This window comes from Strongylocentrotus purpuratus, unplaced genomic scaffold (assembly GCF_000002235.5).
Source record: "Strongylocentrotus purpuratus isolate Spur 01 unplaced genomic scaffold, Spur_5.0 spur5_scaffold_11, whole genome shotgun sequence".
Classification (NCBI taxonomy): domain Eukaryota; kingdom Metazoa; phylum Echinodermata; class Echinoidea; order Camarodonta; family Strongylocentrotidae; genus Strongylocentrotus; species Strongylocentrotus purpuratus.
In genome coordinates, this window is record NW_022145596.1 from 17,655,644 (window position 1) to 17,670,245 (window position 14,602).

The 14,602-nt window shown below is 37.6% G+C and overlaps 1 protein-coding gene across 2 annotated transcripts; it reads right to left on the bottom strand.

The window, feature by feature from the left end:
* Nucleotides 1-1,718: 1,718 nt before the first annotated feature.
* Nucleotides 1,719-13,087, bottom strand: CycA (cyclin A). 2 transcript variants are annotated; one of them, NM_001366342.1, is given in 9 exon segments: nt 1,719-4,480; nt 4,512-4,905; nt 5,371-5,504; nt 6,504-6,614; nt 7,865-8,069; nt 9,029-9,252; nt 9,814-9,947; nt 10,527-10,836; nt 12,327-13,087. In NM_001366342.1, coding segments are annotated over 8 exon segments (1,374 nt in total). In that variant the 5' UTR covers nt 12,531-13,087; the 3' UTR covers nt 1,719-4,480; nt 4,512-4,853.
* Nucleotides 13,088-14,602: the final 1,515 nt, after the last annotated feature.

Below are 14,602 nucleotides of genomic sequence, written 5' to 3' on the forward strand. Positions count from 1 at the left end.
GGATGGTCCTAGTCTAGTTCGATATACAAATGATGCACAGGTTTGAGTGCGTCGGTAGGGATTGTGTGCACATGGTACCTTTAAATTGTTTGAACCCACGAGGTGCAGCCGAGTGGGTTTTAGGCCAAATTCAAAGGTACCGCGTGCACACAATTCCACCGACCCACAAATTAAACTTGTGCATCATCTGTTTAATAAGATGGGGCCCCAAAAATTGTCAAAAATACAAAATTTTGTTATTTTATAGATCTACCTGATGCATGGCAAAATCATGCGTCCGGTAATTTTTTTTTACCGGACGCATGATTTTTAACTTATCATGAAATTTAAAAAAAAAATAAAAAAATGTCAGTGCACATTAAATTGTAAAGTTAAAAAAAGAAAATTATAGAACTTTTTTTTTAATTTTTAAACGGATTATAATTATCAATAAATACGAAAAACGAATAATTATAACCAATTTTTTTTTAAATCAAAATAATCATTAAAAAAAAATTATATATAAAAAAAATCCAGTAAAAATAATTACATGGTAATTGACCAATCAGATTGCAGGGATTCTTCTACCCATCTTATAATTTGGTCTGTTACAATAAGGGAGTTTACAGATAGCACATGGTACAAATGACCCCAAATATCCACAGATCTTTTACACATGGAGGAGTTCCACTTTCGAGCATCTGAGAATAATAACTGCCAAAGTCCTAGATGTGCTTCATGAATACCTTTTGTTTGACCTCTTGAAAAGAATACTTCCACCTGCGTATCATAGAATGTACCGTTGGTGCATAAATGAATAATGTTACATAACTTTCATGAGCGCATATCCAGTATTCATCACTGTGGGTTTTACCATTTTGGTACAAATGACCTTTATCTGCCCATGCACAGATTGTATCCGTAAACCCCCTTATTAATCAAAATCATGGAATACGACCAGAAGCAGACTAGGGACTAAATTACAAAAAATTATCGTAAGTTGCAAAATATTAAACATACAATATCGAGCAAGCGATCTTTATATACTGGGTGCAAGCCAAAACTTTCCCAGGAAGCCAGACATTCAAAACCAGAACGTTAATGACGTAGCGTTCATCCGCATCTCGCAACAACAAATATCGTAAATTTTATGTGGTACACTTTTGAATTGGTCAAAAAATAAAAATTTGATGCCCTGGAATAAATTTGAATAAATAACAATAATTAATCAATGGAGCACAATCTCAAAATTCTGTGTAGAATTTTAGTAAACCAAATTTAGCTCTACCAGATAAAGCAAACCAAATCAAAATCGGTCAAGAAATGAGGGAGAAGAAGCACTTTTGGCTTTTCTGGAATAAATTTGCATAAATTACCATAAATAATCAATGGAGCAAAATCTCAAAATTCTGTGTACAAGTTTAGTGTTCCAAATTTAGCTCTACCAAATAAGGCAAACAAAATTAAAATCGGTCAAGAAATGAGGGAGAAGAAGCAATTTTTGTTATTTTTGGAATATATTTGCATAAATTACCATAATAAAGAAGCATTTTTTGTGATTACGAATAAATTTGCATAAATAAGCATAGATAATGAATTTCACGATTCTGTGTAGAAGCTTTAAATCCCCCTCCTAGCCCTATCATATGAAACAATCAGAATTGGTTGAAATAACGAAGAAGCATTTTGAAAACTGGACGACGGACGCCATGGCATAAGCTCATCGGGCCGGACGAGCTAAAAAATTATAAAATACTTAAAATACATGTACATGTATACACACAAAGTATTCCAAACACAAATAGCACAATACACAACATTTTTTATTGTTGAGGAAGGATGTTTTTATTGGTAGAGATTTTTTTGGTTTGTTTATTCATCCATTAAAAGACATAGCAATCATAATGCAAATAAACAGTTACGGTGTAATATACAGTCCTGCAGTCATGATCGATTCAATTTTGAGATGCAACATCTCGCATGCCGTCATATAAATGTTTTAAATCCCTGATTTTACTCTTTTTATTGTTGTTCTTTCTAAGTTGCTGCTTTAATTTTCACACGTACAATTCATGAGGTATGCGGAGTCATACATGTTCTTAAACACATTTCAAAGAGGCAAAAGTTTAAAGATTTGCTGGAAAATGAAAGTACTGAAGCAAGACGCTTTAACATTGCACCCAAATTGCATCATAATGGTGCAGAGTTCAGAAATGCTGGCACATGTATTACCTTGTCAGACTACACAACTGTTCAGCTAGATTTACCATTGAATGTAATCACTCTCAAAAACCAATTCTCAATTCACATTTTTTCTTAAGATCTATTCTGTCCACAATGTTGTTTCAGTACTGATTAACTCGCAGTGCATGTACAAATATCAGCTTTTCTGAATCGCCTCTTCTTGTACGCCTTCATATTAATTTTGTGTCATACAGACTGTTAAAAACATTCTTACATACCAGCAATTTGCAAATTGAAGTCAAGCTTCTCTAATTTTTACAATTCAAAATTTCAAAAACATGCATCCTTGCTCAACTTAAAAAGCGTGGAATTGATTTTTAAAAGTGTTGTGCACACGTATAAAAATGTTTCAAAATTTTTTGTGTATCATTTCATGATGGCAGTGATTTTTAAAAAGAAAATCACAACCCCTTCCCTCTAAGAATGTTAAATATGTACAATCAATTAAATGTAAGTAGAACACAATAATTTTTTTTGATATATACAAGTATTTACAAATAAAATATGTTCATTGGTTGCGACACTTTCTTTTTAATGATAGAACCATTACTATCTGCCCTTTGAAAAGTTTTTAGCTTATCCAAATAATAACTGCATCATAAAAAAATTGATAAAAATGCAAATGTATACAAGTCGTAGCTCTTGAAAGAACTTGATTCTTATTTAATACTTAATTATTTTTCATTTATATTCTTTTTTTTGTTGTTGTCATATAATTGTTTTAGTGCGCATGTTTTACAAAGTTGTTTTTCATAATTCTTGATTCAATAGGAAAAAATGTACAACACTATGCTTATTTCATAGCATCAAGGTTTCAAAAGATTGATCTCTTCCCTCACGCAATCTACTACTGTACATCTAATCGATGTTATTATAGAGCACCTCCAGTTTCTCTTACCCTTTTATCTACTTCATTTTCAAACTTTCTTCTAATCTTGCATTCATTCATAGAATTGAGTTTGTAAAATGTTTAAAAAGCACCATCGATAATGGGTAAACATATTGTAAAACAGTTCACTTTAAATAGTAAAACATGCATAGTCAAAATTGTTCTAAAGTGGGGCCACAGTTCAGTTCACATATGAAACATGCACCTAAAGAATTCACCAAACGTATTAAAAATGCATGTAGTAACCGCTCAAATACTTACTGTTAGCAGACATTATTTTCACCAAAGCGGTGAGAGGGTATAACTAAAATTACAGGTGTTACAAACCAAATAAAAAGAAAATAAAAGTACTTGTTCTCTGCTAAAGAAAATCTGTTTGACATGTCATTGCTGTGAGGACACAGTTTAACAAAATGGCTGCTTAACAGTCGATGGTAATAAGTTAAATGAGCAAATGACTCTCAATATAATGCACCAAGGATCTCTCACATATTTCACTTTTTATACTTACCTCACACAGAATAAAAGAGCACATTTTTTGCCCATTTACAAGAGAATTATTATGCCATATTTAATTAGCGTGTTTGCATGTGGATGTTCAAACACAAAATGATTTGGAATGTTATATGATTTGGAAACGAAAATACAATTCTAGTAAACAATGCTCTTAACAAGTACAATGATGCCAAGTGCCGACTTTAAAAAATCAAAATATATAAAGTTTATGAAACAAATATCTACATACTTGGTGTATAAACAGGGTTCAAGGTATAAGGGCAACAGAACTCCCAATTCTCTTTCAAATAAATTCCTTTTCACATAAAATGAAGATGAAAGTTCATATTTGGAGAGAAAACTCGCTCATTGATCTCACATTAGTATTGGAATGTCATCGGATAGTGATAATACACCATACCATTACTGAGATGACTTTGGCGACTGATCCAGGCATCTTTTCCGCGCTGAAATGCTGGCCCCATCATCAGGCAGACTCTGCTCAATTTATAATTGATGTTTCAAGGATCAATTGCACATTGTCTTAAAAACCAAATTAAAATCTTAAAAGAGGCTTTGTTGTGCAAGAAGTAGTTCCTCTAGGCTCTATGATGCTGGAGCATTTAGAGCCATATTGCAAATGATTTAATGTTTGAAAATTGAAAGTATTAAAAATCACATGAGAATTTCATAAACTATCACTCTGCTTATGGGCAATCTGTACTGTATTCCGTTAGACACAACTTTTATCCATTTATTCCCTTCAAAACTGAAAAATGGCATTACCATAAAACAATTATTTGATGGTCATATCAATAAATTTTATTTTACAAGAAATAATTGGATAAAAGTCATGCTGTTCAGAAAACTTTGCACGGCAACGCCCTCGTGACATATTCTATTAGGAAAGGTGGGTAAGTTCTTTGCCTATTCTGAAAAGGCGCTTGTAAAGTTGTATATATTCAACAATCGATCATTGGCGATTGTCTTTCAAGCAGCTTACAGGATTTCAAATGATGAACGACTGGATATAGACGCTATGAATACATGAAAATCACAATCGATCACAGCTCGTCTACGGGGGAGTCAAACAAGATTTGTGCTGTTCATTGGATAAACACCCAACCTTTTTCAAGTAGGCTCCATCCCTCCTCTCAAATAGAGTTTGATTTTGAGACTGGGCGATCCCATCTCTGTATCTAACTTTGACCATCTCCTCCTTACCGGGCATGTTATAACATGGTCATCATTGTGTGGGGAGAGTGGTAGGGACTGGTGTCATGGAAGCTCCGCTGTACCTGTTGAGGGGAAAACAAAAGTTGAATGCCCACATAAGATATTGATATTTGGACCGCTGAACTCGCCGAAGGTAGTTATATATTTTTCCCTAAGGGGTCATATTTTCACTAAGTGTGCATGACATTTGTTGCACACAGAATTTTTTCCTTATCTCCACTGAGTCCATTCTCTACTTATTTACACATACAAACAAAACACTGCCACGTTTTGTTCACATGACGAAGTTTCCTGCATATGTGAAAGAGTCATTACGAAGAGACATGACCTGTCAGAATTTAGATTTGTGACAATTAACCAACCTCTCACAAAAGATAAAAAGAACATAGTTACTGATTATCCCCCTCACACCATTCCATTCCCATAAATAACACAAGATATTGTAATAGGGCCACTGTAATCAAAACTAGAACCTTTGGCCTATGCCTTGTTCTATAAAAAGACTTCCAAAAGCTCCAGAAACTCACTTTTGAGACTTGTACTTCTCCCTGACAGCCTGTTGTTCCATGGTGGGTGCCTTGATAAACAGCTGATGAAGATCTTGCACACAGGGATAGATGTCACCCAGCTGGTAGTCAGTGTAGTGGGCCATGGTTGGGGTCTGAAACAGAGAAACAAATTTCCATGAAATGTTCATATTAATTTGTTATGGTATACAGTGGAATGTTATACAAATTTAATTGGAATCAAGGTAATTGCCTTGGTTTAAATCTTGATATATCATGGGCCTAAAACACACTAGAAAACTACCAAGATAAACAAATTGACAATAATGTGGAACCACGTTTATAACATTTATACTGGATAAAGGGAATTGCCTTTTTCTGAAATTCTGTTACACCAGGGCCCGAAAACGATAGAAAACAGTACTGGTATTGCGAATTTTACATTATGTGGAAGTGCAAAACCAGGTTCTAAAATGTTCTTTGGGTCCAAGGGAACTGCAGTCAAGTTTTAAAATCTTGTTATATGAGGGCCCTAAAACAATAAAAAGTACAGCAACTGATAAAGTTATCTTGCTATATAATGAAATTAGTTGTACCAGTCATCTTTATGACAAAGCTCCACTGTATTCTTATCATCTTTATCATTTTTAAGAAAAAAAGGCTTCAAAGTGTTGAAAGATTGGCCCTTTATAAGTGACCAGAGTAGCAGTTTGTGATATCAAAGAAATAATCGGGGATCAACATTGGACTGGAAATTTCTGTTTTTTTAATCACAATAAGTTACTACGGTGATCTTTATACCAAGGCACACAAGTACAACAGACAGGGTTTACATTTTTTTAGGAGGGGGTCTGGATTAAGAGTTTTAAAGTTTGTATCTTTGCATTTATAAGCCCTACATGTCTGTACAATTTTTTTTAAACTATGGGGCTCCAGACTTTGATTTTGGGTGCCCATGTTTTTCAGGGCACCTGTTGGTGTTCAGCCCTGCAAAAGAGCATCTGAAATCGAAATTTCAAAAGGTACACTGAAAGCTATGGACAGACACTGTCACACACATACATGTACATGTATATACCCCAAGTTCAGATGGGTGATTCAATCTATATTTACATTCATTTGTTGGAATTAAGGAGCCTCTATTTTATACGTACCCATTCTTCGTTGTTGAGGGTGTGGTTGGCAAGGCAGACTGCTGATGCAGCAATCATCGACGGGGCATACTTGATGAAGTCGTACTCCTGCAGAGTCAACTCAGCAAGGTACTGTTGTGGAAGGAAGGAAAGAGATAGAGAGATCTGGTAAATAACTTGTACATTCATTTAATTAATCGGCAAGTTAAAGCCCCTCTGCACTCCTTTGGCCAGGAGGGATTAGACCTCCAGGCTGCATGGTCACTGACGCTCATCAAATCAGCTCTCAATTAACATAAGAAAAAGAGGACCATTGGTCACAGATTAGGCAAAGTTTGCTATATAGAGGGCGCAAGAAGCTATAAGTAGTGCAGTGGGGCTTTAAACTGAGCCACAACATGCTTCACCGAGTAGTGGTGATGGTTCTTGAATATTACATTATTCATGACATAGGTATAGACACAGTAAGGGAATGGGTAACATGAAATATCAAATTAATTTGCCAAGTCTGAAAAGGTATTATAGTTGAGGGGTACTTATTGTTATATTTGTTTATAGTTTATACCATGGCCATCTCTTGTGAATTCAACCAAAAGACTTAAACGCAAATCCCAAATAAGCGATCCTGATTGGTTAAGTCGAGTTTAAAGGTAAAGACCAGTTATGGTCATGCGATTGCATTGTGAAAGAAACGTTGTGGAATCGATCAGAAAAGGTTGATCATCTAGCATCTAGCATCTGCAAGGTTCTGGAATCATCAAAATGATAAGAAATTTGGCCCATTCTTCGTTAAGTTACAAGCACTATACACAGAAAGATGTATATGGGACTACCCTATATCTCTCACAGACCATGAGAGAAACAAATTTACCAAATATATGAATTAGTAGGCGGTTTCCCGGCAAATTTGTTATCATCATGTATTAGTCAAAACATATTCTTTCACATGATTGGTAATAAGAGCTTCCATTTCATTTTTTGAAATTGGGGCGTATCCAATACTGGTCTTTACCTTTAATATTTCGAGTTGCGTTTAAACTCTAAGAGGGCCCAGGGGCGTGTTTCTCAAAGATCCCAAGTTGAACTTATCTCTAAGTTGGACTTGGAACAATTATGGAAAGCCTTTCGCATCTATGAAAATATTTTGTAAAAGTTGTTTTAAAAGGCATAAAATGTTGATTAAAATCCTTCATATTTTCTATTGACAAGGGGAATTTATGAAAAGTCTAAAATACTTGAAGTTTTGCTTTCGAATATATTTTTATTTTAAGGCTACAAATGGCTCTCCATAGTTTTTAAAGTCCAACCAACTTACAGTTAAGTTTGACTTAGGATCTTTGTGAAACACCCCCCAAGTCCGTTAATTATTTAGAGATAATAACCTGCGTGAGATGTTCCGTCTTTGAGTTGGCCTGCGCTGCTTTGATGAACCTCGGCAAGAAGGAGTTGATGGTGGGTGCGGCCAGGTCAAAGGACAAGACCTTGAGGATCAGGTGCTCCATTCGAAGGACCTGCTTGATGGAGTAGGTGTCGTCGGTGATGTAGACAAACTCCTTCACATCGGGTGGGTAGATCTCCTCGTATTTACTGAAAGAAAAAGATTGAGTGGATGCATTATTGCATTGTAGACCAATTCTCTATTTCAAGGCAGATGGCTGCCTGATTTTTAGACAGATAACAGATGTAGGCAATTTGAGCATTTCAGAAGATGGAAATGTGTGCAGTGAAATAGTAGCAATTAAGTTTTTCAACAACAAAAAATCAACCCTCCCTTCCCCCCTTGCACTACTTTGAGTACTGGTGATTGGAATCACTCGAAGCAACCTACACATGTATGAATAAACATATGTCTCCAAAAGTTACATAACAGAAGTCTTATTGAAATTTGTGGCTCAGTCAATCACTGATGTGCATATTCTAAAGATGAACAAGAGCATTGTTAACATTGCTTTATCAAGTGCAATAAAGTGGCAGCCACTGATAATACATGTTGCAACATTACAAGGTTACACCAAACAGGGGTGATAGTGAGCACGTCTCCCCCCCCCCCCCCCCCCCCCCCCCCCAACGTGCACACCCCCTTAAATTAAAAAAAGAAAAGATCAGGGGGAAAAAACAATGGCATCTAACAACATTTCCCCCTTTTGAGTAAGAAAATTGTGAAAAAATAGGTAAAAATCAGTGAAAAAAATAAGTAAATTGGGAAAAAGGTTTAAATCTGGTTTTTATCAGGCCTGCCCAAACCTCTATTGAATGTACTGTACAGTGTTGCCTCGTTCTGATATGAAGTGGTAAACTGCTGCATTAAAAAAAAGGTATAATGGCAGAAGTGTTATATACTTCACAAAGTTCAAACTTCTGTATCTCATCACACAGAGCTCAGTGTAGAACCTTTGGTGCATGCAGTTGCCATTCATTTACACTTTTTTTTTTTTTTAAAGCCATGGTGTACCACTTTGTATCTGAACAAGCCTAGAGTGACAAGTAATAGAACTTGTCTGGAAAAGTCAAAAGGGTGAAATCACAAAACAATATTTGAAACTTACGAGGCTACAAACATGCTGGCTGTGCCAACCAGCTGTAGCTTTGCCCTCAGTACACTCATCTGGGATAGGAATCTATCGATGAAGGCAGCGGCCAGGTAGAGAGTCTCGTTGTGGAGACGGTATTCTTCCGATACCTCAACCAACCAGTCGACTAGGATGCAACGCATGCTGTTGGTGATGTCCGGCTGTTTCCTCATGTACCCGTGCTTAGGTCTGTGCTTTGACTGAAGGAATGATAAAGGTGGCACGAAAGGGTAAATGGTTAAGACAGACTCTTTTACAAATTTTCTAATGCGAGTTCCCAGGACATATTATTTTTCTGGTATGTTTTGGCCATCTTCATGAACGAGCAGTTTTCTTGGTAAATATCAACTACAACCATGGAAAGGGTTTCTTGTGATTTGGTGGTATTGGGTCTATGGGCAATTCAAAAATCCAAAGGCAAAACCCTGTTGATAAAGACTGGTTGCCATAAAATGTTATTTACCTTTGATTACCAATTTTCCCTTTGTTCAACAATAAGCAATTGCATACTCATGTCACTCCTTGTGCATCTACAGGTAACCTTTTGGAGTGATAACTAGTTTACTGATTTTGGGAGCTCTTTTGATTATCTCTAGATGTGCCACAATTTCACCCAGCTAATCTTTGTGGATGTTCCTTTTACCAGGGCCCCTGTGACCCTTTCTTATAAACAGTTTATACTCTTTATGAGAGTGGGGCCTAGCCCCAGGGTCTGCTTTTGAGCTATCCAAATCTTTTTCTGCCGTCTTTTAGCGACTTACCTCTGCAGTCTTCAAGTACTGATATATCTCCTCTGCATACTCTGGTTCTCCTAAGGATAAGTCTCTTATATCTACTGTTCGGGGTGATATGCACTTTGCATCCAGAGATGTATCGAGCAGCATAGGTGAGAATTCTAGGATTTAAAGTGGGAACATATATAACATATTACAATAAAAAAATACTTGGAACTATTACTAAAAGCCCTTTTTAAATGCAATAATGCAACAACCTACCTTATAAATCTGAATCTTGACACAAATTCATTTTCATAGTTTGTGCAGTAAAAACAAAATTGAAATAAGCTGCAGACAATAATGGCTCCCACCTGTGATTTTGAATGCTTTGTTTATATACAGAATTAACAGAAATATAAAGTGCACTTAAGAGCTCTCGCCTCACTTTATGTTGCAGAAATGGCGGTTTCTAAATGTCCTCGAGTCAAATCTGCATTTTAAATATACCAGAGGAAAAGTGGCTGTTGTGAAGTTCTTTAGATACCTTACATAATTCTACGAAATGAACTACCGGTACTTGTATCAATTGTATGAACATCATAGAATCTTCCCTCAACACGAGTGTATGCAGATCGGGGTCACATCTCTTATTTGTAAGAAACATCGCCAGCTCACACCATTCCATATCCCTTAATAACACAAGAGACTCGGAGACTGAAATCAAATGTAGAACCTTTGGCCTATGCTTCGTAAATTACCTGACGATGTTAAGCTTTCTTCATTGAGACTGACATTGTTATCTTCTACATCGGGGAATGTTCTCAAAGGAATCCTTTGAGCTTGAGGTACTGGTAGTGACAGAGCAGTGTCCAACAAAATGTGTTCATTTTCTTTGTCCGTGCTCTTAATTGATGTTGATGTACTTGATTGCACGTAGGATGTTGTGTCGACGTGAATAGAAAAGGCTGGTGCTGCGCCCGCTGATGGAATGCCGAATGGCTTGCCCTGTGGTATCCTAGAGTGTGCATTCTCATCTTGAAACACAGGAAAGGAGTTCTCTCCAGAGACCTTTGTAAATAGAACAAAACAGGAAATAAGTTAAACTGGGCACATAACTATAAAATTATATGAAGTCACAACAAATTATGAAATCAAATTGATCTAAAAGCGATAAATATGTTTTTTTAAAGGAAAAGTTTACCCCTCTTAGATAAGAAACCAAATAAAGCAAGTTTCCTTGCAGGAATTTTTAAATATAAACAGTGGCATGGCTGGCACTGGCAGACTGTCACTCGTTGCACTCCAATATTATTACCCCGGCTTAAGCATGACTGCTAATACGGCGCTCAAGCATTTTAAGGAATTAATTCCTGACAGGTACCCATTTACCTCACCTGGGCCGGGTGAAGTTGCAAAAGTACATCTTTTTAATGTCTTGCCAAAGGACGTTAGTGTTGCGACAGGGATTCAAACCCTGACCATGCCGGAAGGATAAAGCTATAGACTAGCTGATGATTCAGCTTCAGTGACAATATCACTATCACCCTTGTATTGTAGACGAGAATTTGCCCTTAGCTTCTACTTTTTAGGGCCTTAGATTTGGTATCTTGTGTTTTTACGACTCCTTCGGTCCTTATTTTCAGAGCAGTAAAGATTGTTGGTAGCCCTTAGTGCAGTGCTTAGTAACATTTTAACCGATCTTCTTAAGTTCTTTGTTTACATTTGCAGCAAACCAGACACTACCTTAGTACCTTGGCTAAATTTGTAATCTTAATTTAATGAAAATGTGGCAAGCCGATATTCATGAAAAAATTATCCCCTTATCGACTAGATCTAGATTAAAATTAAATTAAATGATAGATCCAGACTAGTGTTTTCACAATCCACACACGAAACACTTGCAATTGGGCTTCTGACTTCTGAGTCTCAGTGAAGCAAATGTTTTGCCAGAATAATCTGCAGTATTACTCAACCTACGTTAACCTACGTACCGTTTAACGTTTTGTTGCTGCCAAATGTGTTTCTGTCGTTTGTATTGTTTATTTATCTATTTATGTTTTGGTCCCAAATGCCAAACTCCTTGGAGATGGAGTTTATAAAAATAGGGTCTACAGACCTACTATAGCTTACAAAATCAAAAGGACAAAAGAAAGGCTTTTAGTTTTCTTTTTTGTCCTTTCTATCCCATCCCCTCTCTCATTCCATCTCCAGCTCCTTGGCTCGAGACTCTCTCGGAGTCGGGCTAACTCGGACCAGCGGACAACTCAGCTCAGATGCAAAAACGGTCATTTTTTGCATGTTTAGGTTTAGGGCAAAGGCTAGGGTTAGGCCTTAGGGGTAGACTCTAGAGTTAGGGTTAGAGTTAGGGTAAAATGACAAAAAATGCCCGTTTTTGCAGCTAGGCCGAGTTGTCCCCTGGTCCAAGTTAGCCCGGATCCACTCTCTCGGCCCTCTCTCTCCACTTTGTTTTGCATGTAGTCTACACTCTACACCCTTCATTCATATAATGTTCATAGATCCCTAGATCTAGACCATTTTTAGTTTTCTTAGAACCTTACCCTAAATTGCTTTGCCGCTCGAGAAGGTTGTACTCTTGTTGATGATACGTTCGTTATCGTTCCCAATGCCGCCCTTTTGCAAGCCTGTGGTCCATTTCTGCTGGTAATGTCATCTCGCTTTGTTTTCCTTCCAAACTGTTGTCCTCCTTGTGCCATGTTCGCCATAATATCACTAGCGTTTGAATTACCAATTGAGAAGGCCATGTTGTTCAGTGTTTAAACAAGTTATTTAGAAGCCTTGGAGAATATAGAAGTTTAGGCCTGCTAATTAGAGAGGTTGCTGCAAGCCACCGCACTTGAAACAGAATGACTGATGATGTTGGCTTTTCACGCTGAGCTGTCTTGTCTAACCACCGCTACTCCCGCTGAAATTAACGTGCAAACTATGCGGACAACGGTTTCACGATGAGCCGCAAATACCTTCTTTCCAATCGTAGAATAGCCAATTAAGATTTTCCAGGGTGTGGTCAAACACCCTTGAAAGAAGAGATACGTAGAAATTTCCTCCAAAATTCCAGGTGATTCAGTGAAATGAAGTAAAAGTAATTTATTTCATTCCATTCAACGCCAATGGTATGGGCAAATTACACAGTTCTGACACGCATTCTTTACATTTGAATTGCCCGCTGCCGCCCAGATCGCGAGCCTGAATGGAACGTACCACTTTTATATAGGGTAGGAATTGGAAAGTGTCGACATTTCGATATTTTTGTTTTAAAAAATCTGTAGATTATGTGCATATTGAGTTTTCAGTATTATCAAAATATAGTATTAATTAACTTATTTAATAAAAACTGATCAGTTTTAAATGAAAAAACTAATTTTATTGTAAAAAGCTATTTTAGACCACCCCATATAAAAAATGCGTATGCCTTACACATGCGTGTTGTTTTCCTCGCGCCCAGCTGTTCGGGCTAGCTAGCTGGAGCGCTTGGGATGGTTGTGTACGCAGCTAGCACAGTTCATTGACATAATAAGGCTTTGTTCCAATTACATTTCATAACGGAGCTGAGAGAATCATAAAGATAATTTTTATACATCTAAATAAGGAGGAAGGGGGAACAGGCGCGTAGCCACGGGGGGGCACGGGGGGGCACGTGCCCCCCCTAAAATTTCCAGGATCGGTTGAAATTTTGTAGACCCCTTTTTTTGACCTCGATCGATTACATGTATGTGCCCCCCCAAACATCAAACTCTGGCTACGCGCCTGAGGGGGAAGGGGGCGGTTTATGAGTATTTTGTTTTTTGTGAAAATATCTATATGATATGAATAAATTAGCAAAAACGACTTGACGATGTTGATGATGATGGACAATGAAGACAAGATGAAGACAAAGATGCCATGAAGAATCCATAAGGATAAAAGTGAAAAGACTCCTTGACAAAGATTCAAATTGACAAAGAGGATGACAGGGGGTGACATAGATCATGATGAAGAGGATCAATGATGATGGTGATGTTGATGATGATGGTGATTATGATGATGATGATGATGATGTTTGATGATTGGTGGTGGTGGTGAAAAAGATGCCGATGAGGATCGATGATGAGAAGGATGACGAGAAAGATTATTTTGCCATAGATGATCCGCAAGATGATGATAATGATACTCGTGATCCACAAGTGGGAGTGAGCTCTATTTTGTTTTACTCAACCCCCCCCCCCCCCCCATTGAGCAATTTTTTTGTGATTACTTTTTTTACCAGGGGGGGGGGAAGTCTTTTTATTTATTTTTTAAAGGAACGTCAACCATCTTGTTTAAAAAAAAAAAAAACCTATTTCAAATAGTTGGCCAGGGGAGAGGGCCGGGCCCTCGGACACCCACCCCCCCCCCCCATCTGGATCCGCCCCGGGTGCCTCTCTTACTCAGGCTACATTGCTGCAACTCTGTGCATTTTACTTGTAACATTAAAACTTGAAATAATATGAAGGCTTGTGATGAATGTTATATGTCTGCTTCCTCCCTCCTCGAGGCTATAATTCAGACCGAATGCCCGGGCAGAAAATGAAAGGGGAAAGTGGGATCGGAATGGAGAGGGTGAAAAGGAAAGAGAGAGAGAGAGAGAGAGAGCCTGAGAGAGAGAGAGAGAGAGAGAGAGGGAGAGAGATAGAGAGAGAGAAAGAGAGAGCTGGGGGGGCGGGGGCGGGGGGGGGGGGGGGCGAGGAGTTTGACGGGGGATCCATATATCGGATCAGTAGATCAGACATATCGTATCAGGAAAATTACCCCCTGGACAATCATCCCTCGGAAAAGTACCCCCAGAAAACTATACCCT

Excerpts from the sequence above, each read along its gene's own strand:
- CycA (XM_030980164.1), bottom strand. The coding sequence starts at position 12,530 with ATGGCCTTCTCAATTGGTAATTCAAACGCTAGTGATATTATGGCGAAC. Across the intron at positions 9,948-10,526 it reads AGAAAGCTTAACATCGTCAG|AATTCTCACCTATGCTGCTC; the intron begins GTAATTTACGAA and ends TTTAAATCCTAG. Across the intron at positions 6,615-7,864 it reads AGACGGAACATCTCACGCAG|TACCTTGCTGAGTTGACTCT; the intron begins GTTATTATCTCT and ends CTTCCACAACAG.